This window comes from Sylvia atricapilla, chromosome 3 (genome assembly GCF_009819655.1).
Source record: "Sylvia atricapilla isolate bSylAtr1 chromosome 3, bSylAtr1.pri, whole genome shotgun sequence".
In the NCBI taxonomy this organism is placed as follows: domain Eukaryota; kingdom Metazoa; phylum Chordata; class Aves; order Passeriformes; family Sylviidae; genus Sylvia; species Sylvia atricapilla.
In genome coordinates this window covers 31,356,886-31,381,492 of record NC_089142.1, presented here as the reverse complement: position 1 = coordinate 31,381,492, position 24,607 = coordinate 31,356,886, and the positions used below count along the sequence as shown (strand labels likewise).

At 41.0% G+C, this 24,607-nt stretch overlaps 2 protein-coding genes across 8 annotated transcripts in view; both read right to left on the bottom strand.

Moving 5' to 3' along the window:
• The window catches only part of MYO6 (myosin VI), a 102,908-nt gene extending 94,115 nt beyond the window's left edge, over positions 1-8,793 (bottom strand). The window contains exon 1 of one of the 4 annotated variants that reach the window (XM_066315041.1): positions 8,753-8,793. The gene's annotated coding sequence lies outside the window, so the exon portion shown is untranslated. The remainder of the gene's footprint in view (positions 1-8,752) is intronic. The other 3 variants (XM_066315042.1, XM_066315043.1, XM_066315044.1) reach the window with 3 other exon arrangements.
• A 12,677-nt stretch (positions 8,794-21,470) lies between these two features.
• The window catches only part of SENP6 (SUMO specific peptidase 6), a 72,414-nt gene continuing 69,277 nt past the window's right edge, over positions 21,471-24,607 (bottom strand). For all 4 annotated transcript variants that reach the window (XM_066315038.1, XM_066315035.1, XM_066315037.1 and 1 more), the window contains one exon: positions 21,471-23,473. In XM_066315038.1, the coding sequence (XP_066171135.1) occupies positions 23,273-23,473 (201 nt within the window). In that variant the 3' untranslated portion in view covers positions 21,471-23,272. The remainder of the gene's footprint in view (positions 23,474-24,607) is intronic.

Here is a 24,607-nt window from a genome sequence, read left to right as displayed (position 1 = left end):
CCTGTCTTGGGGTGAAATACTTAGCCCAAATTGCAAAGGCCTCCTGGTCTTACACCCAGAGCAGGCGCACCCAGGGCCAGTGCCTGGACACGTAAGAGGGATCAGGCAGCATCTCACCTTTGATGAGGAAAACATGGTCAAAGTCCTGCCCAGGCATGGCAGGAAGGGAGGCAGCCCCCAGTGCTAACCTATTTTGGACAAAAGCAGTCAAAACAGCATTTCCCTTCTACTACAATCTTCAAGTGTTTTTCCTCTTGCTGGGGTCCCTTTGATCCTCTAAGCTCCTCAAACTTTTCCACCTTGGCATCACCTTTCAGCCTTCACATGTTTCTTAAGAAGGAGCTCACCTCAAAATACTCTTCCTCTTCCTGGTAGTTTTCAATTCCTCTGCTTCCACCTCATTCCTCAGGCTAAAGCAGCAGAGTCACTTAGTAAACACACCAGTGACATGAAGTGCCTTTTGTCTGCCCTCCTCTCTCCCAAAGGGATTTGTAACAAGAGCAGGATTAATACTGAAAACCACTCATCTCAAACAGCTGGTTTGGTTTTTAGTTTTTTAAACCATATAAATTTTCACTTCCATCCTATGTACTAAAGCAGTCAGTACTTATTACTCACACAAAATCTCAAGCTTTTATTAAATAAAAACAAGCAAACAAACAAATCAGGAAACAATATAACTGCATTTTTTAAAGGCATTAAAAAAATCTCTTTCTAAAGGCCTCAATAACCAATCCCAGACTGTAACAAAAGATGTAAAGGGCAATTAAAAAAAAAAAAAAAATCTGTGAACCAACTTTATATATCATAACCCCTGCTAGGCTGACTACTGCATGGACACAGAACTCTATGGCAACAGAAATAAAGAAGCTAAACTCCAATACTTGTTAAAATAAATTATTTTTAGTTCCAAATTAAAAGAAATCTGATGGAATATTTCGCAAAACTGCATACATTTATGGAAAACTGGAAAAAGATGCAAGGATTTAAACTGAAAGAGAATAATCTGTAGGAGTATATGGTCAACACATTATTTATGTTTGTCACTGCTGCTTTGGTGTTGGATATATACAATTTAACACACAACCCGAAAACACCCATAGCATCAGATGTCATATCATCAAAAGACTGCATGTTCATTGACAATAGGAAAGAAAAGCAGCCACAAGAAAAGCAGCTACTTAGACCACTGAACTGTAAAAAAATATGTTCTGTGGGTGTTGACCTTTTGAGCAAGACATGACTCGTACAGCATGATAAAAGGCTAAGAAACTTCATGGCTAAGATTCCTCTCCCTGGGATTAGTAACAAATAATCTTTTTCCTTTGAAAGGATGTAGAACTTCACAGCAAAACATAAAACAAGATCAAAAATTTGTTCCAGGTTACCATCACAATATGACAAAACATAAAAACATCCTTTCCCTAAATAAAGTTTAAAATTTGTTCTTGAATAAATGATGTAAAAACATACTAAGGTGTAAGACTTTTTCAAAAGCCCATAGTGCATGTCTGAACACTCAAAGAAAAATATTTTAATAGAGGACATTCATGCAGTGAACCAAGCACTATCTCAAGGTCCAAATAATCCCAGGTTAAGTGTCTGATCATAACTAATTTCAGGTGTTTGAGAAGATGCGAGAGTACTGTAATGAGATGACAACTAAAGACAGAGATCACCCCACCATCTGCAAAACCGCATGTGTACAGAAGAAACAGGAGATCTTTGTTCCCAACAGCTCCAATTCAACACAACTATAACAGCCCACCTCTCTTGTTTCCCAAGAACTTTGAAATTTGAAGCAATGCTCTTAACCACAGCCAAAAGAAGATCAGCTACTAAAATCTGTAAAAACCATTAGAAGCTCTATTCTGGGAAAAAATCGGAAGAGGAGGACTGACATGCTCAGCAGTACTCTCATGGAAAAGCAAGCCAACAAATATGAGAGAAGGAGAAACAGCATCATTCCTGGCACATAAATGTAAGTAACACTCCTTGCTGTACAGCAGAGACAGAATCCACTGCAGAATGCCATTTGTGTACACAAGCACCTGCAATAAAGGCTGCCTGCATGAGCACTGCCAAGGCTTTAAAGCAATCGGCAAACACTGAAAAAGTAACTCAATAGGAGCCTAGAAAATGAGACGATCCAGTTTTCCTATCTTTGTAAAGGATTCCAGGTAACAAAAAGGTGAAAAAAACCCCAAACAAATAACCCCAAAATGAACTCATTCTCACCCCCAAAACCACCACATGTACTACACCCAAGTGTTCTTATCTTTAAACAGTAATAGAAGTCCATATTATGCTAGGGCCCTCTGAAGTCCATGATCTTTTACAATCCTCTCCCACCCTACTCCATGACTTGTGTGTCCTTATGTGTCACTGTGCCTGGGTGCCCCTGTCCACAGCAGCGGGTGGAACTAAATCATCTTTAGGGTCTTTTCTGACCCAAGCCCTTCTGTGATTCTACAATTCTATTAAATTGCCTACATATACTCATTACATCTATATTTCTCTCTGCAAAGGGCTCTGGAGGCATTTGTCTAACTTTTGGTAGAGGTAATGAAGGCTATATAGGTCTAAGAGATTGCAAAATAGATTGTGGCTTTCTGAGAGAGGACGAGCTGAATGGCAATGACTTATCATCCCCATCTGCCCCCCCTCATCTCTGCTGCTCTACCTCTGCAGCACAGATATGGAAAAAAGAAAGGTGATGGGATTTGTTGCCTTCTGCAGAGACAGCAGTTTGCACTGGGGTGTGAAGGAGCCCCATGACCATCCACCACACTGCTGGGAAGGACAAAGAAGATACAGCCATTAAGATTTTCTCCTTTCAGGGCCCAGCAGTCAACTACATCAGCCCAACTGCTCACAAAACTGCAACCCAACAGAATTGTTAAAACTGAAGTCATCAAAAATGTTTGATAGATTCTTCATTCCTGTATGCTCTGCTCCCTGTCCTGGAAACTCTGCAGTACATAAGCAAGGCCAACATCACAAAACCTTACCACACACTGCTAAACCTTGAATTGGATGAGAGCCTACAGAGCATCGTCCCCCAAAACTCTCCAATGCCTCCCCTAAAGCAAGCACAGTGCCATGATAAGCAGGTTTGGTGTGCCTGCACACAGCGCTCACCCCGAAAAGACAAAAGAAGACACAGCAAAACTGTCTATCTTTGGCACCAAGGACTTGGTGAAAGAGTTTTATTGCTATCAATTCCCCCACTACAGAGCAGTTGTGATGGACTGCACTTGAAGAAATCAGGAAAGAGCAAAGCACAGATGTGAACTTAGAAGGGGGTGTCATCATCCCACCAAAGGCATGACCTCCTGTGCAGGCCATGCCTGAGGACTGGAGAAGGACATGCTGTCCTCCCACAGACAGCTTCTTCCTAAACATGGCTACTACAGTATCACCTTACAGCTGGGCTCCTTTGGACCTGGAACACTGAGAAAACACCTGACATGACCAAAACCTTGTTGAGTGCATGGCAACAAAGATAATACAGCAAATGAGTGGGATGGAGCTCTGAGCCATAGAAATCTGAACATACTCAAATTGCAAAAAGCAACAATATTTCCATGGCTTCAGCGCAAGCCTGAAGAATACATAGAAACATTTAGCTATAATTCACAAAGTTGCTGCTGTTTTAGTAAAATACAGCCAGAGATCCTGCTAATATTGAAGAGAATTTTGTGAACAACTGGCTTTGTTAAATTCTCTACTTCTCTTTTTTTCTCCGCGAATTTCAAAGCAGTCTGCTAAGTCTTGTTAACTACAAGGAAAACAAATTTGCTCATAAAACAATTATCCATTATGTAAATAATATTCTTAATTTAATTGTCTATTTAACTACCTTTGTGAAAATAAATTCAGCAAGCTCTCTTAAGAGATGTTGCTTAAAAAAGAAAAAGTTTTTCTTTTATGATAAATAAGGCCCTCTGTTGAGCATTTACAAATCCAGGGTTCATTCAGACTTTCAGCTCAAGACTGAGATTTTTCTCTTTCATTTCTCTGAGAGTAAATCAAGCACTAAAAGATGCACATACGGCTGTGGCCACCCCAGTTCTGGTAGACTCATGGCACCTCCATTTGGTACTGCCAGCTTGGATCCCAATTTGGAGACTGGCCACATTCTGCACAGCAGCAGTGCCACAAGCTGTGCATACAAAAAGTGAGGTTTAATTCCATACGCCTCATCCATCTCTCATTCCCTGGAGCAAGCAGAAACTGCCCTTCAGCCACGCACTTGCAGAGGGAGAAGAAGAATTCACTGTATGAGGAAAGCCCCTTGCCGTGACAGAAGTGCTTCAGGAGCGAGTGTCACAATGCTGGGTATGTCTTGCAGGGCAGCCACAGCAGCCAGACTTAATCAAGCCTTCATGCATGCCCTGCTACTGACAGTAGCTGCAATTTAGCTCACACATGCCTGCACGAGCAGCAGCCAGCGCTGTATCTGCATGTTAAATGTCATCTGGCTGCAACTCCCTTTTCAACAGGAAGAAGTCAGCAAGTGTAGGTGCACCAAGGAGTCCCAAACCACTTTTTCAAGGGCGGGCTATGCTGTCCGCAGATGGCAACAGGCTTTGCTTTGGAGCTGCAGCACCAATGGCACAGCAGCAGGACTGAACAGACCCAGCTCTCAGCCTCATCACCCTCTGCTCTGTTTGTGCACACAGCTCAACAACAAAAACAAGAACTTGCTTTGGCTAAATCAGGTTTTTTGAATATTCTAAGTATTCATGTATTCTCTTAGAATACATGTTACTTATCAAAAGACAGCCTTAGCATGCTTTCCCCAATAAAATACATGTATTAAATTTGTATGGTCATTACTTACAGAATCACTCTACCAGAGACTAAAGTGCCCATGGATTTATCTGCCCTTTTCTTGACATCAGAGCCTTAGGAAAAACCATGAAGGCTGCTGATGTTTCTCATTCTGGTTTTGTTGGGGTTTTGGGGGGGAGGGGAAGATTCATCCACAGCCATCGGTTCACGAACTACATTTTTCTGCGTTCTTTATATTGATATAGTATCTATCAAGACTTCAGAAACACAAGTTACTTTCACCAGTATTTACTACAAACGTAAGACAGTCAGTCATTCCAAGAAATAACAAAGTAGAAACTTCAATAGATGGCAAACTATGTTAAAATGTTGCCATTTTAAAACGCCTGGACATACTTTAACAAGTGGATACAAAATGAGAAACATATGATATTTGTCTTTTTCTTTTTTTTTTTTTTTTAATTAGGACTTAAGAAAGTCCTTTTTAAAACTGTTTTAGACCCAAGATGCTGTAACACTAGGACACAAGTTATGAAGCCATACACAGTATATTCTAGAGTAGATGATTAATATCTCAGGTTTTATTCCTCTGCTTTTCGTGGTTTAAATCACAGTATGGTTGTACACCTACATTTCCTACAGTATTACAGGCTATATGCCTAAACCACAACATTTTGCTGTCAAATGCAGTAGTCTGCCTCAACACTAATTATTTTAAAACCAAATGCCTTAAGCTGTAACATGAGATGACCAGCAACTGAAAGATTATAGGACTTTATTAGAGAAACTGTTCATCTCTTGAGGACTGGAATTACTTTTTTCCACATAAGCTCAAGCCCAAATACAGACAGCATCTGAACAAATCGTCAAGCTCAAGCCCCTGCATGAGAACAAGTAAAACCCTTTTTAGGAATATTTTTAATATATCCTTAACAAAAATCCTATTTGACTTTCAAAAACCTTTGCAGAAATGAGATTGCACAACCTTAGTTCCTTTCAGTTTTCCCTAAGGCATAACAGATTTTAAGAACTTCATCAAGTCTTTGGTGCAAACTAGTTTTTCGATAGTGACAGAACACAGACCACTTCTCACTAATTTTAATAATCCACCATCTTCCTGTCCCCTCATCCCATCTCTTTCTGCTGGAAACGAGCTGGTCTAGCTTTGTGGAAGACACTTTCCAAGCACACATATTCTCTGCAGATACATTTTCCAAGACCTTCTTAAGTCCTGGCGACCATTTCTGATGGATGGAGACATTTGACTTAATCTTTCAGGCTGTGGCCAAAACTGGACACATTATTCTGTGAACTTAAGCTGCACTAGTACAGAAAGCTAAATGCTGAACTTCAACAGTACTGCATCCCTGTGCTTCTTGTGATCCTACATAACCCTCAGATCTGCTTCCATGGCACTGCTGCCAAGTCGACTTTACCCATCTGCATTATGGGATCTTCCTCCTGAAAATAGTATCTTGTACTCAAATACTGCCTTCGAACTTACCAGAAACCTCTTGTCCTCTAAAGCAGAGCATCAAAAACACAGTCTGAAGGCCCTAGTCAGTCTCCTTCAGATTTTGTGCTAATTCTGTTGATCAAAGACATCAATGTCAACAAGTACAAAGGTGCCAGAACTGCCTCCAGCATTACTTAAACTGATGTTTGATGGTGCCTCATAATCATTTCCTAAGAATTATCACCCAGAGTTATCTCTAGACTTAGTCCCTTTGGTTCAGCTTTCTCAAAAACTTACTTCAGTTGAACAACTTTCCTAAGAACAGCCCTACTGGGTCAGACGGCAGGTCTGTTGTTTGCACTATGCCAATGCCTGAAATTAATATAAAATATTTGCTAAATAACTGACAGTACTTTCCCAGTCTATTGTCCCAGCTCTGTGCTCAGCTTGGTGACTCCCTGAGCTAACTTGAGGTATTCTGCACAAGTCAGCCTTAGTGGGTTTTTCTTCCACTAATTTGTCTGGCTGCTTTTCAAGTCCCTGTAAACTTTCAATATCCACATGCTTCAGAAAGGATTTCCAAAGCTTAAATAACCATACATTGGGTCAAAACCAAAACCACACCCCTTTTGTTCATTTGGAGCCTGCCAGCTTAATGGCATGCTTTCACATTTTGTACTGATAAAAAGTTAGTTCCTACTCAACTTTGTCACATCACTCATAAGACTGTCAACATTTCTAAAACCTGAAGTCTTTCCTCAGACCAGTATTATCAAATACCACAACAATACAAAGGTTAGACTGGGTCACAAAGCCTTCTCCACGCTGGCAGACCAGGCACAAGGAAGCTGTATTTCACCTCCCTTGTGAGAACATTATTGTTAATGGGTCAAAATACTGACCCATTATCAAAACAAAGGCACATGGCAATGCCGGAGGCTGAAGGACAGAGTACTTAGAGCAGATTATAGAGGAATGCCCCCTCTGACTAGAAATAATGGGGGTGGGGAAATTATTTCAACTTAGAATCTCTGCAAACTAATACTGAATTGGTTTTAACTCAGAAAGCTATTCAGCCTCGAAGGAAAGTTTACTGCCTTTATATTTGCATTGCTGGCTTTATAGTTTTACAGTCAAAGGCATAACTGTGCCTTCACTAAGTAGTTTATTAACTGAGACACATTAAAAACAGGGCCACTAAAAATACTGTCAAGCTAAATCTTATTTTCTACGTTATTGAAAGCAATATCACGAAGGTTTGCAACTTGAGCTCTCATAATTCTGATATTTACTGTCCCACCTCAACAACACTGAGATCTTTCTTTAGCAGCTATTTTATAAACCATACATTTAAGAGTTGTGTGTCAGCAGTTTGATTATATTGAAACAAATACTGCAAGACATTTGCTTACGCTTCTAAATAGTCAAAACAAACTATTTAGAAATTAAAATATTTCTATTTTCGTTAGGCTTCTTTTTCATCAAAACAAAGTTTAAAAGCGCAGGTGACATTTAACACACAAGTTCATCTCCACCCTGTTAATTTGTCACACTCGGGACAGAAGGAAGAGTCAGTCCCGTGGCCAGCCTTTGTACTCGGGTGGCTGCGAACCCAGTCCATAGGCCGCCCCGCAGCCCGGCGATGCCAACTGAACTGTAAGGAATTAGGTCGCCTCAAAGGTCTGTTCCCTCCGGGAGCACCGCAGGGCACAAGTCACGACATACTGCTTCTCGGCACCTTTGTAAAAACGGGGCTGACAGTCAGCAGTAAACAACAGGCAACAATCACCCTTTTACAGAACCAGCCATCTATTAGTTCAGCTGCCTCCATCCTACAGGCCTCGGGTGGCATTTACTAGTTCAGAACCGGAGAGCCAAGTATTAGACAAGCACCGACAACATGTTTGCTACACTGCAAGCCGTATTCTAGACCATTAAGGGGACGAATCCTTTTAAGTTCTCCTATTCAGTAATGAATGCAAGTCACAGCAATCGGGTCTTGGTTTGCAGCTGTGTATCACACACGCTCCTCTCCAAACCGCAGCCTGCGAAAGTACTTCAAGCAGAAACACTCCAGAAGACTTTTTTCCACTGAACTACCAGTCATACTGTGTGTTCGGCCAGTAAAGGCTGTAAAAAAAATTATTTTCTCTTACAAGGACAATCCCACCAGCACAGAAATGTTTCTGAAGCAAAGAGGGGAGCTCAGCTGTAACTCCGCAGGGACAGGGTTTCACAGAGAACGATACTAAAAAGCCCACAAACAAGCCCACAAGGGAAAGAATTTCCATGACAGTTAATTTAAGGAAGTAAGGCGCAGTCCAGAGGGATTCCGACCGCACTTCACAGGGAAGCTCCGGCAGGTCGCGGTCGCTGGCCGGGGCCGGGCCCTTGCGGCGATCGCACCTGCCCGGGCGGGGGCAGCGGGGCCAGGCCGAGGGGCCGCGCCTCCCGCCCCGGGTAGGAGGGGCGGCGGGGGCCGAGGGGCCGCGTCCCTACCTGCTGATGGAGGTGGTGGTGCCGCGCTCGGCGCCCCGCTCGCCGCCGGCCCCGCCGCTCCTACTGCCGCCGCCGCGCTGCTCTGCGCCGCCCCCGCCGCCCGGCCCGGCCCGGCCCGGCACGTCACCGCCACAGGGCCGGCCGGGGGCGGGGGCAGCGCCGGCGGGGGCGGCCGGGCCGGCCTCCTCCCGTGCTGCGGGTCCCTGACGGCAGCCCCGGCCCCTCGGGAGCACCGAGCCTGCAGGCCGCGCCCTCCGCGGCTGAGGGGTGCCGAGGGGCTGGCCCATGGTTATTTTGTGTGAGCTGGGTCTCTTCCTTTACTTGTTACTGACGCGGTTACATGAAGGGTCATTTTGAGAGCTGTCTTTGTCTTTACTGACGAAAGTAAAGACATCGCCCGATAAAGAAAGGTGCCGAGCAGGTGGCGGCTCTCCTGCTGCACGAACAGAAGTGAGAGGCTGTTTCAGCCCGGTTCCTCTCCCAGGCTCGCCCCTGTGCTGTCGCTGCCGTGTCCCCAGGGTCCTGCCTTGGCCGATGTCACACGGGTGGGAGCAGCGATGGTCGTGCTGAACGGCAGAACAGCATCGGCTGCCGTGTAGCCCTGTACCTCCTGCAAGCGGCCCAGGGCCAGCCTCGGCTCTGCGGGATTTCCCTGGCATGTGCCGACACCCAGCCATTCATTCCTCTCCGCGGCCGGAGCGCTGCCGTGGCCTGGGGACAGTGGCCCAACTGGACGGCATTGCATCATGCCCAGCCAGGGTGTCACACCGCCGGTGCTACTCACAACCACCCCTCCCGTGTGGCAGCTCTGCGTCGCCGCCCTGTCCCCTGGCTTTACCACCCTTCGTTCCTGGCGTCGCCAGCTGGTTTGTCAGCTTTCCCACAGCGCTGTGCTTCTCTCCACACAATTCTTCACGAGCAGCACAGTGACCCCGAGTGTACGTGCAAAGCCTCCTTGTTCTCCACCTGATAGTTCGTTCATATGTATTTTGCTGACAAAGGGAAACAAACCAGATCATACTTCAAAATCTTGTGTTTTCCTTGATTTTGCAGCCCTAACTACCTTTCTTTAAGGAGAGTGTGTTTCACTGCATCCTTTTTGGGTGTTTGGACTACGCTAGGGACATCGAGGGTACAGCCACTAGCTAATAAATAATTTACATAAATTTCTTTAAAGCACAGCTGCCCATGTGGATATGATAGTCATAACAATGCCTTAGCCTCTTTTAGAGGACAAAGAGAAATCCCAGGGGCTTCTCTAAAGGGAACCTAGAGAAACTCTGGGGGTTCTGTCAAGGATCAGAGTGGATGTACACATGGCAGGAAAATGGCAGCACATTAGGTGCATGAGTAATCCTGCATCCTGGGCAGAGCATGGGTGGAGTTCAATCCTGTGCCCAGATTAACATTCCTACAACACTTGAAATGTACTGTGAACTTGTTTTGGTTTTTAAAACATTCCACATGCCTGCAAAGTGGCAAGGTGAATTAGATGATTGCATCCTCAGGTGACATAATCTATAATGTACAATCTATAACAATTTGGACAATCAAAACATTGTATAAGTTCGAGAGCAGGGAAGCTTGTCTTCGGCTTTACCTTTCAGGGCAGTACTTTGCACAGTCAGCCTTACTTTTATTTGTAAAAGAAAGATAAGGATAGTTGTTATCTGGAAAAAAAAAGAAAAGGTGAATGGACAAGTAAATGAAAATGTGAATTTGGTGACTGACTAAAACCACCTCTGCTAGGAAAACAGGATATAATGTCAGGAAACTATCAACAAAATACTTTCAGTGTAAACAATCCAAGCAGTGCTGAGCACTATCTCACCCTCTGATGTGCCCCTCCCTCATCAGAAGAAGCATGTGTCTACTTTCTCCCCTCTTTTCTCCCTGGGAAATTTAAAAATAACCCAAGACACTGGAACATCTGTTCTCTGAATCTTCAGGGAAAATACAGGAAGACTCACAATTGAAATCCGAGTGCAAGAACTTCAACTTAAGCAAAGAGAGGGCGGAAGTGGAAAGAGAAAACAAGGCAAAACATGTTTTGATATACCCACTGCCTGTATATAAGGAGCATTTCCAGTTTCATTCCTAGGAAAATGGGATGAACCTCTGTAATTTCAGTCTAACAGGGACTTTTCAGAACACAGTGTGGATGGGTTGGAGCTGCTAAGAAGTCTTTGTTTAATACCTGTATAAGGAGCAGATGCAGTTTGAGGCAGGGAGAGAGGGCAGAGAGCCTTTAGCATCACCCTCTTCCTCCCACACCTCTGTGCACCAGGTGGGACAAACAGCAGTGGGGAAGCCTCTGTTCACAAGTGGCAATGCACAGAGGTGGCGTGTCAGTGCTGCTGAACTCGGGGCAGGCTCACACTGTACACATCACAGCAAGAGGGCCTCTCTTGAGGAACCAGAGCTATAATAGTACTGTCTTCAACATACCAACTCTGTTCTGGATGGCCTATCAGCAATTGCATAGGCATTCCAAACACAGAAAGGTCAACAATACAAGGCAGGACAACATTTTGATATTTGACATGCACATGCACCTCTTGTAGCCATGCTGCGAAGAACTGACAATACTCCAGATGTCCAAGGTGTCTTCATTCACCCAGATATTAAAATTGAACATTTTAATATGAATCCAGGTTGTTATGGATAGTCAACATCTTTTGTCAAAAAAGTTGCCCTATGTTTTTAAAAAAGATGTGTTATTGTAGGAACTACCATATTTTGTCAGAGCTGTTGAATGGTGGTTTGGAAGAATGAGTAAAGGTAATCATCTCTGAGTAAAATGAGTAAAAAGAAATCATCTAAGTAAAGGACCCTAGGTGATTTCTCAGAAAACCCTGAGAGGATATTCGGTTTTTGTTCACAGAATCACAGAATGATTTGGGTTGGAAGGAGCCTTAAAGATCATCTAGTTCCAGCCCCACTGCCATAGGCAGAGACCCCTGCTTGACCAGGTTGCTCAAAGCCCCATTCAGACTGGCCTTGATGAATGGCAGTTTGAAAGGATGGGCAGGTAAAGGACTCCAGGTGATTTCTCAGAAAACCCTGAGAGGATATTACATATGTTTTAATTTCAAAGAATACCATACAATGTCCTACTTAAAATTCAATGGAAGTGAATTCTTGTGTATAACTCAGTGGATCAAACTGCAGACTATTCAATATAAATAGGAAAAGGTAAAAGCTCTCACACTTGCACTAAAAATTTCACTACTGAGATGGTTGCTCTTAAGTGCTTAGTGTCATGACTGCTCAGTTTCTCTCCCCACATTTTATCATGAAAAGTTAAATGCAAAAATCTGGTTTGACATTGATTTCAAGCCTTTACTGCATGCATCTCTCCAGGTGGAATGCTTGTGTCTGAATCATGTTGGTATTGGGTGGCTTTTCCTCTGGATTACACATATCTACAACTGTTTTACACATCACATGTAATGGGTAAAGTTCTGTCTGCAAAAATGTCCATGGGCACTGACTTAAGTCACAGGTGATGACTTAATGTGAGGCCAGAAGTTCGTTTGCTTTACATTGTTTTGTTGGCATACTCTTTAAGTGTACATGAGTGTGATGTAATGACACTGTATCTGTGTAAAGTGGTCATGATAAAATATCTCACAGCTTGCCAGCAGCAACTCTTGGCATTTCCTAACAGCTGAGTATTCTGTTTAGCACTTAGATACTCCCTAAACATTATTTTATAGTTTTACAATCAGTTTCTGAAAAAAACTAAAGTCAGTGGTTATAGAACAGTTTTGGAATTACCCATGCAGAGTTTGCAAATGTGGCTATTGAAGCTGCCAGCACAATTTATCTATTATTTGTCTGGATAAAGAATAGCTTGCTCATATGTTTGCAAAAGAACCTTTTTAACTTGGCTCAAGGTTGAGCAGCTTAGGTTCAGAGAAAGAACAAGAAAATTTGCTGGGATTTTAGCAATAGTAGATGGCGTTCCTTCCACGATCAATCTTTGGTTTCTTTCCAAGCAGGCTTACTCTAGATAAGCACCATTCATTTCCTTATAATGTAAATTATTTACTGGAAATAAATGTGTAAGTCTTATTTTATCTGCTCCCTTTTACTTAATGTTATGTGCACATACATAATTCTCTAATTTTGACAGTAGTTAAATGATCCTTTTTCTCTCTCTTTCCTGCAGAGCTTACATGAACATCTATTTTGACTACACCTGAAATATTTTTAATATTCTAACTTTTCCACAGGCCTTCTCTATTTCAACACCTTCATACAAGTTACAAAAAGTTCTAGACATTATGTTTTAAGGTAAGAGTTCCTATTTAAAGTCTTCCTGTTTCATTTCAGTTCTCGAGTAGTTTTTTCTTTGACATGTTAGTTTAAGAAGATCGATGGTTTTGCATTTTCACCCCTAGCCATGTGTGACTGGTTTCTGAAGCTGTTTCTTGACTGGGAGTAAGTTCTCTTGTACTGGCCCCATTTTTCAATTTCCTCTCCTTAAAGGATAATTCAATTAAGCAAATAGCTTATTTTGAATTGTGGGTAGCTCCAGAGAACAAGGCTTGCATAAATAATAGCATGAAAGGAGGTAAGGGGAATCCCTGACTTGTGAACTTGCAATCCTTCTGAAGTCCACTGCTTTTTGTTTTACTTTTGTGAGTGAATTCATTCTATAAACACAAATGGTGAGGACAGGAAAATGAGATTACAGTACCCCAGGGTAGCTGGAAGATATTCCTGGAGCCATCCCAGTATTTGAAGACAGATGGATTCCATTCCTGGTACAACACGCCCCATGTCTCTGGGGAAAGAATTTTCTTTTGTTTCTGCTGAAGCTCCTCTTTGGCAAAGATATCATGGGCCTACTCTCATGCATATTTAAAAGCAGAATGGGCCCCACCGGTTTAGATACATCATCTGGAGGACGGGGAGGAGCTCTAATGTAGGAAACAGAACCCAGGAAAAGCCACACAGATAACACACAATACAAATTACCACAGAGTTGGCTTTTTTTAAATTTTAGCTTCCTGCCCCCACTCCCTGTCAATGCACTCTGTGATCACCTACATGGAATTCCTTTCTGTTGATGAACAGCAGTTACCAAAAAAATAGCCACAGGCTCATCTGAAAAATAGAAGCAGCCTGCAGTAAATAGGTAACCTGTAGATGTCAGGAATAGAGCCTGTCCTTCCGTCATGGAGCAGGGGCTACTCACCTGCTCTAAATGAACTTTAGTATGGATTAGTATGGTACTGAGAGTTTCTCTCACTTCTTAGCAAAGGGAGTTCTGTGAGGTTATTAATTCATTTGTAAATCTTTCTGTAAAAGCCAGTGTTCATCTAGTGTTTTTGTGAACAATTATGCCCTGTTAAATATACCTTGAGGACTTTTTTCCCATCCCATTTCAGACTGTTCATTTTAGGTATTCTGAGCTTCCCTTTTTGAGCTACTCTTGGGAAAGAAAAAGTTAAGGGGAATAAGTAATCCCCTTGAAATTCTAACACACCTTTGGGCAGGGACCAGAGGTCTGGCAATAACCTAATTCACAAAATATGGGGGTTCAGCAGTAGCTCTCCTAAGCTTCATGTTGATGTAAGAAGCAAGGAAAGAAAAAATATACATGAGAAAAATGCTGAAAAGGAAGACTCCTAATGCTGCTAAGGTAAGAATGCAAAGCTCTGGCAGGCACCTCCCTCCTGTCTAGCCTTCACTTATCGCTGTGGGTTTATTATACGCAACAGAGTGAGTTTAATTTACATTGCTTGTTGAATAAATCCACTCTCAAAGATGTGAACTCCGTTGTTGCTATCCATTTGGGCAAACCACTTAACAAGCTTGCTGGGGGACCACTGATTACTGTATGAAGAAATAATACTCTTTTGCCAGAAAAATAGGCTGCCAAAGCAGCACATTTTTTCAGCTCTCTTCCTTTGCAGCAGTCACACACACACTTCAACGCTACCAAAAGCACAGACAGACTCCAGTTGCTTTCCCATACCCTTCCCATATGTAGGATAACTAGGTTATCTTAAAGCTCACCCTGAGTGCTTCAAGTGTTATCTTAAAGCTCACCTAGTGAGCAGCCCTTGAGCCGGGTTTTACACCCACACCTAAATGCCACCACCAGCTCTTCAACTCTTTGTGGTAGGACTTTAAGTGCAAGAGAAGGCAAACTTCACTGAGAAGTTAAACACTCACTGTAGCATGAACTTCTCTCCTGGCATGCTTATTTGGTCCAGAGAGTGCCAAATTATCCAGTTCTAACTCAGTTACAAAATGTGCTAAAAATCTGAATCACCTATCTGTTCACAAATAGTTCTAGGAATTGCACTACTATTCAAATTATTCCAGAAAAAGAGCAGGGATCAAAACCTGCATCATTTTGCTTTCACTGGCTTATACTACCTTCATTAACCTTTGGCTGCCCAGTTTAAAGTTTTCCAAATTAGGTATTTGCTACAAATTGAATGCTAGTTAAAATGCTTTTGCTCACATTGCTAAAGAACAGTAATGTGGATTATACTTTCTAATACAGTTGCCCAGAGACTTGTAGCATAGTTTTAAATTTGGCAAGCAAGTTGTGTTTTATGTCAGAGCAGTGCCTTTAGCCAACAGTCTTGAAGTGCAACCAAATTTAGTGAAGCTGTGAACTTGTGATGAGCATCAGATGTGGGCTGGCCTTCACTCCTGTAGCTTCATTCTCAGAACAGCACACTTGGAGCTGCAGCACTGCCCAGAGATTCCTCTGCAGAATCAGCCAGGTTTGTCACATCAAGTGCAGGAACCCAGAGCAAACTCAGAATCACGGAATGGCTGAGGTCAGAAGGGACCTCTGGAGGTTATCTGGTGCAACCCCCTGCTCGAGCAGGGACCCTTAGAGCCAGCTGCCCAGGACCATGTCCAGACAACTTTTGACTATCTCCAAGGATGGAGATTCCACAGCCTCTTGGGGCAACCCATGCCAGTGCTTGGTCACCTTCATGGTAAAAATATTGTTTCCTGATGCTCAGAAAAAATCTCTTCTGTTTTGGTTTGTGTCCATTGCCTCTGGTCAGTTTGTTACCAACCTCCAACCAGATACTGTACCATGGGTCACCACGTCCAGGTTCAGATATTCAGCCCTTAACACATCTCACTGTCTGCTCATCCAGCTCATACTTCCTCAGCTTCTCTACTGATGAAGTTGGCAACACAGGATCATAGAGGGAAAATTATAGCAGTGGCCATTTTTCTAGAGTGTAGATTGAAGAACTGGGCTTAAAGACACGATGAAAGATTAACAGACGTAAGAGCCTAGAGAGACTGGAAGAAGAACCAGTACAACAAGGGATCTCATCAGGAGTTTCGAAGGAGGGAAAACTGCAAGGGACAAGTGATGCTTGGGTAAAATCCGTAAAAAACACCAGAACAAGTTCTCCCCTTACATGTTTTCCTCTAGGTAAGCAAGAAGATGACAGCACCCAATGACCACTTATGGAGTAACAAACACGAGAACTGTGGCATTAGTTCTATGAGCAGCCATCATATACTGAAAATGAAGTCAGAAAAACCAAAGCGTGCACAATGCAAAACATGCATTAAGCAAGACAAACATAAGCACTAAGAAGGCAGGAAGCATCCAAAATTTTTTAAATTGTATAAGGAATCTTAATTTAGTCCACTTGCATGTACAAACTTCTGTGTGATCACACTTTCTTCAAATACCACACTTCATGCAACAGATGCTAAGTCACTGTTTAGGGAACTTAAAATTTCACAGTAAAGACAACTAGGGGCTATGGGATTCGTACTGTTCATGAGAATGTAATGGAAAAAAGTATAATTTTTTTAAAGCATCTAAACAATGTCTTCCAAACACGTGCATAGGATCTATTGCTACAGGAAAATTATGCATTTGGCAAGTCCTTATAAATATTTTCCAGCTGTCATTAGCTACATTCTTCTTTTCAGGTGCCCAATTTGAGATGTTTAGGGTCAGATTTGCCAGTTTCCAAACCCAGAACAATCAAACAACAGGTCTATATAAATATAGTTAAAAGCACTTCACTCTGTACAGAACAGAGCAAAAAATTGGAAGACAAAATTAAACACTCACTTCAGTGCTGGCTTCAGAAAAATCTCAGGTCAATGGAATTTCAGTCTAGGCAAACAATTCTCCTAACCACAACACTGGTATCTCTCAAGTAGCAAAGTAAACAGCAAAGATTTTTTAAGCTTACTTTTCAATGGTCAAAAATGAGAGTAGCTGAAGCATGAATTCAGCAGTTTAGAGTAGCTTAGATTAGTTAAACTATAATGCTTTTAATGTCTTTCCCTGAACTCCAGCACTCAACTTGCAATATGGAGATAATAATAAGGAGCCACTCTAACTGGACAAAATAAGAGTGAAGCCAAGTTCACCCCACCTAGCATCTAACTGGCCTGAAAAAATTTTCAAGAAACTATTTAAATTCATCAATGTCCCTATGAAATAGGGAAGTTCCACTGACTCCACAAACTTACTTGCTTTACACAGACAAGCCAGACACAGGAGTGCAAGTGAGAAAGCAAGTTAGAAATCAGGCTAACTATACTGCATTCAAGTTCATTAACCATGCATGAACGATGAAGAATAACAAAGAGCAGAATGAAAAACTCACAAAAAGACTGTACAGTAAGGTACAGAGCCAAAAATGAGCTAATAAATTCATCCACAGAACACTGTCCTTGCAAAACAAAAACCTGGCTTCCACAGAAGGAAAAAAATTGAAAAGCTATATGACTTTTCAATTAAATATTGCATTATAAGCTGTCCATACAAAGACATTCAACACATTGTTACAGATATTTGCTTAAAAATGTCTTTTTGATTTTGGAACTTATACATTCATTTGCAGTGCAAATTTTGTTTGAAGTCTAGAAATTTCATCGAGTTTACAGGATGGGAGGAAGCTGTGCAAGTTCTCACGGCCTTTTAATGCCCTTTTGTAACATGGAGATAGTATTACAATATTGTTTACAAAGCAGTTTAAGTTTCAGGACTGAGGAACATTTAAGTAAAATCATACTCCATTTGTTTGCATTCCAGTACAATTTACAACTTATTTAGTGCCATTTTCTGTGAGAAATGTGCCATATTGTAATAGTGCTCTTTTGGGGTTAGCCTGACTTTTTTGTATTACAGAATTGACACACTATCTGGCACATTACTGATGTAAAGTATGAAATAAATTTCCTGGCCTGAAGATGCAAATATGAAGTTCTCTAGAACTAAAATAATTCGTTTTTGAGTCTGCTACATAAACAGTGAATTCATCAAGGCCAGGTTGGATGGGTCTCTGAGCTGGTGTAGTAGGAGGTGACCTTGTCCACAGCAGCTGGTTTGGAACTGGATGATCTTTAAGGTCCCTTCCAACCTAAACCATTCAATGGTCCTAAATCTTTAGATCCTAGAAACTTGAAACTCCGAAGTATTTCCTGAGTTCCTATAATTAATGTCAGGTTTGGTCCAATGCATAATAATGTCCCTGTCCAGGCTACCACCGCATTTCTTACATACACGTAAGGATACGGCAAACAGGCTAGTTTTTAAAAATCTAAGTTAGGGAAGAAGCCTGATGTAAACAGGCACTGTTACAGAGCTTGTTTTAAACAGTTACATCTGGAGGACAATGGGGTAGAGGTTTGTTAACAGTTTACAAACTACTGCTGTGAGACAGCATGGGTATCTTTAATTATAGTATATTTAGTTGACATCAGTGTATGTGCAAAAGTAAACCAAGTTCCTAAACTTAGAAATATGTTTAAACAGATACAGTTTTGTGTAAATAGTTGATAAATTTTCCTAAGGTATACCATTGATGAAACCTAACATGTTTTAATCTCTGGTGTTTAGGCCAGAGTCTACACAGACTCTGCAGGCAGGAAGCTCAGGCTGGCTGGAGCACGATGCTTTTCCTCTAAGTGGATCCTCCCAGCTTATGGGGAATAAATACTCACCTGAATCAAATTAGTCTGGTTCTCACTGACCTTATCCAGTTAGCTTACAGTAGAAGAGAACCTAGTCCTGAAAATGGAACTTTTAAGTATCATCTAAAACTATGACACTGTGAAAATGGACATATGTACGATGTGGGTTTGACTATTCTATTAAAATAAATAATCTATTTATAAAGTACATTCAGCCCTATTGTTGCAGATACACAAAAATCTTTTATTTTAAAAATTGCAATAGTTTTCTTTCCTGCCACTGCTGAATTACTTACCTGATGATTGTTTGGGTGAAGTCACACCCCAAAGAACTCTAGAGGGTTACATAATGACTAATAAGCATTAAAAACTAAGAAAGAAGGGAAGACAGAAAATAAAAGAAGACAGGTAAGTCAAGTGTGTCTCATTTACTAGAAACTGGATACTTTTAAATGCAGATAATCTTCTGTTCATATATATTCATGTATGAACATAGCTTATCTATCTTTTTAAGCATCATGCATTGCAAATAGCACTGCTTACTCTCCCTCAAGAACATCAACTGTGAGTCTAACAGGAAAAAAAAAACCTAAGGGAAAAACAAACAGGAAAATATAAACAAGCAAAGGAACAGGCTGGCTGTTTGAATCTAGGTTGTGGCTAGCAGTAACTCTCAAAACTGAGTAAGGAATCCCCAAGGAATGGTGTACATTACCCAGTTTCCTTTTGTAACCACAGGGTTGCACAACTCCAAATGCAAATTTCTTAAAAACAAGTGAAATCAAGCCTGTCAGAAAACTACAACACTACACTACAACACTACAAACCACAACTGAGAGTACAATCACTTTTGGGATTACATCCTCCCTTAACCAGACTGGAGCTTAGAAAACAGTCATCTTTCATCACATCTCTGAGGAGGCATTACTGAGTTAAGCAGAAAGGATTTACTTCAAAAATATTGTGGTGAAAGGTAAATAAAATGGCTGTTGCCTCTCTCTTACTGTTTCAAAGTTGTGGTTTGTAACATTAGTTCCCCTTTGATTTCCAAAAGTAGATGAGGAAAGTCAAAAAACTGGGAGAAGCATCTTTGTGTACCCAACTCACTGCACAGAGGTTCTTTAGAGGTACCGAGTATGCGGCACTGAAGAAAGACTCTTGTAAAAAGTGTTGTACCAAAATAAAATCTTCTATCAGACTCTAGTACCTCTCACCATTCCAATGAATCAGGACTGCAAAGAGCAAACGTCTTTATACCTACTTCTGTTCATATGCTGAAATACAAGTGATAATACAGTATTATCAATAAAAGCTTTAACCAGTGACCAAAAATACATTCCATTTAAAAATAATGAGAAAACAATGGAATACTAAATTAAGGAAACTGTTGCTGTTTATTTGTAAGAGAAGTCTAGTATTTCAGTTTCCAGAGGTACTATATTAAGAGAAATTAAAAATCATACATGTTCTGCTTTACTCATCTGCTGTGCAAAACATGAAAAAAATGAAAATCAACAGCACAGTTTCCTCATCTTGCTGTAAAGCTTGCTTGATTTTTCACCCTTCTTTATTGAATGTTTTGGAAGTCAGATTCTCTCAAGACTAGACTGTAGCGCAACCTCAAAAATCAATTCTGTTCAAAGTCTCCAGTCTTTAAAAAGTGTACTCAGTTTCTCAGCAGGAAAAATAGAAATGTCACAAGGGACTACTTAGATGTCTCTTCTGCTTTTGCAGCTATCCTGCAAATGCGCACCACAAGTACATGCATTTTTTATGCTAAGTAATCTAAAACCTTAATAAGAATTCTTAACTGTTATTCTACCCAACCTGAAAAACAATACAAGCAGATACATTTAATTAGGTGGCCATCTGATCCCTTACACTGCAGAATGCAGTCAGGCTACTCTTAAAGCACTTGTAATTCTAAATTGTCTAAAGAAATATACAGCATATACTTTCCATAGAGTGCATGTGTTGTCATGTAATTATTAAATACACGTATCTAGTCCCCACCCTACTAGCTTCCACTAATAAATCTGATTCAGAAAAGGCACTGGTAAAACTTGTTAAGATTGCAAAACATTGCAGCATTGCCCACCATCATGTTAATAAAAAACACTTACCAAGCACATGCAGTAAGTAGAGTGAGCTTGTTAAACCAAGTCAGGAAGGTCTTAAATAACTCATTCTTAATTCTGTAGTTTTTTTCTATTAATGTCACATTTTATTAAAAAAATAAGTTTCCTATATTTAACATGTATATTAACTTGCTGTATGTGACTGAAGATCTTGAGACCTTTAACACTGAATGATAGTAAATCCAACACTTTCTTCACAGCTTTGAAAAATGGTAAAAGGGAGGGAGAATGAAGGGGAGGACAGGAAAGACAGGAAAAGGAGGAAGCACCAGGCCATTCCCAGTAAGAGAACCTAAATATTTCTACAGCAGCAAAATATGAACCTGCATCACAAATACTAGAAAAAGGAAAACTATCATATCAATGAAATGTGGATATATTCCATATAATTAAAACATACCATTGGGAAAGCCTAGACTAGGAAGGAATACATTCTATCTGCAATTGTCTCTCCTCTATTTCAAAGTTATTATTTTCCTTCCCTCTCTTGCATAAACTACTATTCCAGTACGCCAGCTGCACTAAAGCCAGATACTAAAGACCCTGTATTTCCACAATCTGGAACTATTTTATCGCTATTTTCCCCCACCAATGGCAAGAATACTGGATAAAAATTTGAAGGAGGAAACAACTCCGAGGTGTGAACATTATGTATTTAATTTGTAGTCCAGGAAATTGCCCCCACATTCTTTCAACAAGAAAACTGCAGGAGTCATCTCTAACAGAACACATCTATTTGGTGCTTACATATTCTCCATGGGGCCCAAGGTTTATGGGAGAGAAACCAGGGAATGAACAACTCCCCTAAATCCCACAGGTTACCGTAGAAAAGATTAGCAGCCCACAGTTGTACTGCTCTATGTGCAACCACTCTGCCCTGGTCAGAGAAGCCCCCTGTAAACAGAGGGTGTCACAGAGAGTCCTCTGTGCAGGAATGCCCTGGAAGTAATGTCATTAGCAGCTGTATTTTCAGGGTTTAGTGAGAATGAAAACTCATGGAGGCCACAAAGCACTGGGTTAGACTTGATGTTGTGTACAAAAATAAAATCTCAAGGGGCCCAGAGTTCAGCTAATGAACTCTCTGCTGCTTCTCTTTGGGAGAAGGGAATGGTAAATGACACTCCCAGTAGAAAAATGAGGAGAGAAAATACTATCTGCAAGGAGAGATAGAAGATCCCTCTACTCCCACAAATTCCTTCCTGGGAAGTGACATTTTCTGGTTCCCTTTGAAGTTATCTGTATTAAGTAGAAAAATGGAGATATATATATATATATCCTTGCACAAATCTTTTCTTACTTTCTTCACTTCAATGCCAAAGCCTTTCTAGAACAGGGATAAAAGGCTACATTTGCAGTTTAAGCAACAATGACATTTTAGATTGTTGTAAAATCAAAATACACTGGAAATATCCAAGCGAAGTCCCTACATCAGTCTGATGCTACCTAAAGCCAAGAACAAACAAGCACGCAATGAACACTGGTATTTTGGTTTTTTGCATGGATATTAGAAAAAATAGTAATCATACACTTTTTTCTTTTTAAATGTTCATTACTTAGATAAAGCACATATGAATGTAACATTCAGAATTGTAACATAGAAAATGTAATGTGGGCAATCTGCTGTTCCAAGTACACTTACCAAAATACAATTTTATAATGAAGAAAGTCTCAAAATACACCTGTACAACAATTGGGATCCACAAAATATGATTTAATAGAGTCACTCAAGATCACTTCATTGAAACCACTTTTATAATACTGTCTGAAGAGTTATCTCTGGTCAAAGAGCACTCTCCCCCTTTCTCTAGCCTGTCCCACTAAAGCAAGGGTGGAATTGTAATTGCAACGCATATCTTCTAAACCCCCAAATCTGAAGCGGTCCTATGAGCTATGACACTGCCTACACTTAGATACTGGGAGGATGGGAATCACCCTCTCAGAGGCCATGGTACATTGAGACACTTACCCATATTATTGTTTGTAGCACAAGCAGAATAATCTTGTAAAGGGCAACTAAATAGGGTCAAAATATGAATTAATTATCTCACTACCAAATCATTCCCTATGTGTTACTTAGGGATGTAACATTAAAACTTAACTGAAAAAGAAAAAGGTAACCACTTCATCCTATATTTTCTTTATTTCCTTTATGTTTAGAAGTTGCTATTTAAGTTCTATTAACAGAAATACATAACAAAAGCTCCCTATCAAGTGGAAAAAAAGTAATTACAAATGCTGAAAAAGTTGGCCTCATTAACATATGTACAGACTCACTTAATACACATCTTTGTGGGAATTAAACCATTTTATGACACACATTTATACAGGCATTAAACATTCCCAAGTAACTTTGAGCAGAGAACACGCCAAATCTTTAGTCTGGGTAGACAAAAAAGTAGGTTTCAGTTTTGATTGTGGAGCTAACATGCAACAGATACAACATTCAGTCTGAGCTGTTGTTGGTAAGTTGTTCTGTCTTTTCCTGCAAAATTGAATTTGGGTCTTTCTGTCCCTTCTTGTCCTTGTTCTGCTGTTCCTGGAGCGTCAGGATTATTTGTCGTATTTCTTCTCTTTTGGTTTTCATTCTTGGGCGTGGAAACCAGTCTGTTAAGTTCATTGGTAGCTCAAAACTCAAAATGGGATTCTGAAAAAAAAAAGGTCATTTGGATATTACAATAAATAGTTAGAACATAAATGACTGAAGAAAACTCAAAGGAAAAGTACATTCTTTCTTTCTCACTTCATTCCATGAGCATGGAAGAGAATTTTTATAATTTCTGTGTTTTGTATGTGTGTAATTATGGTAAAATCAATCAAGCTTCAGTATGTTACAGACTAAAATCCATCCAGATTACAGTCCTGTTTATAAGAACACCTGAACAATCTACTGGTTTTGCTACATCTTTTAGATTAAGCATTTGTCTGCATAAATGTGTAAAACTTCAAATTAAAAAATAAAGTAAGTGTGAGAGAAAACTAAAGATATAGGACAATTTTTAAATATCACTATCATCAAACTCTAGAGCTGATTAGGAGTCCATAACATTCCTCTTCTTATAAATAATCTTTAGGATCATGACCAACTAGGCAAGACAGATTTAGATTTGACCCTGGAAAACAAAGTCTCTGCCTACCACCAATGCTTTCTATGCGTACATTCTGTTTTCTTGCTAGGTATCCAAACAATTAGGAGAACTATTATTACAAAGCATTATTTTCTTCAGTGATACTGTACAACAATTCCACCCTAACCAAATGACAATTTGGAGAACAATGCTGTCTCTCAAAGAAACTCGTCCCCTTCTGTACTCCGGTTTACATCATCAGGGCTCTTTAAGAGTGAATTCCATTCACCGCTAAGGTAAGATCAGCAAGGCTGCTAGCGAAAAAAACCTAGTGGCACTCTGCACAGGAACATGTCAGTGCCTAAGGCTGGACTAGTTTCTCGGTGCCTTTTCAGAGCGGGGCAGACAAGCGGCGCCACGGTGAGCGGCGGGCCGCGCTGTGCCGCCCCCGCCGCCCCTCGCCCCGCAGGCTGCGGGCAGCCGGCGCTGCCCCTCCCGCAGCGGCCCCTGGCGGCCGCCAAGGGCACGGCGGGCACGGAGCGCCGAGCAGCCCCGGCGGCCACAGCCCACCCCGACAAGCCAGTCTCGGTCTCAAAAGACACACACCGTCATTGTAGTGCTTAAAATAAATCCACAAAGAACATAAATATGTGCCTGCACAGTTCAAAAACATCAGATTAAGCACCTGCTCCCACATACCCTCCATCAAGTTT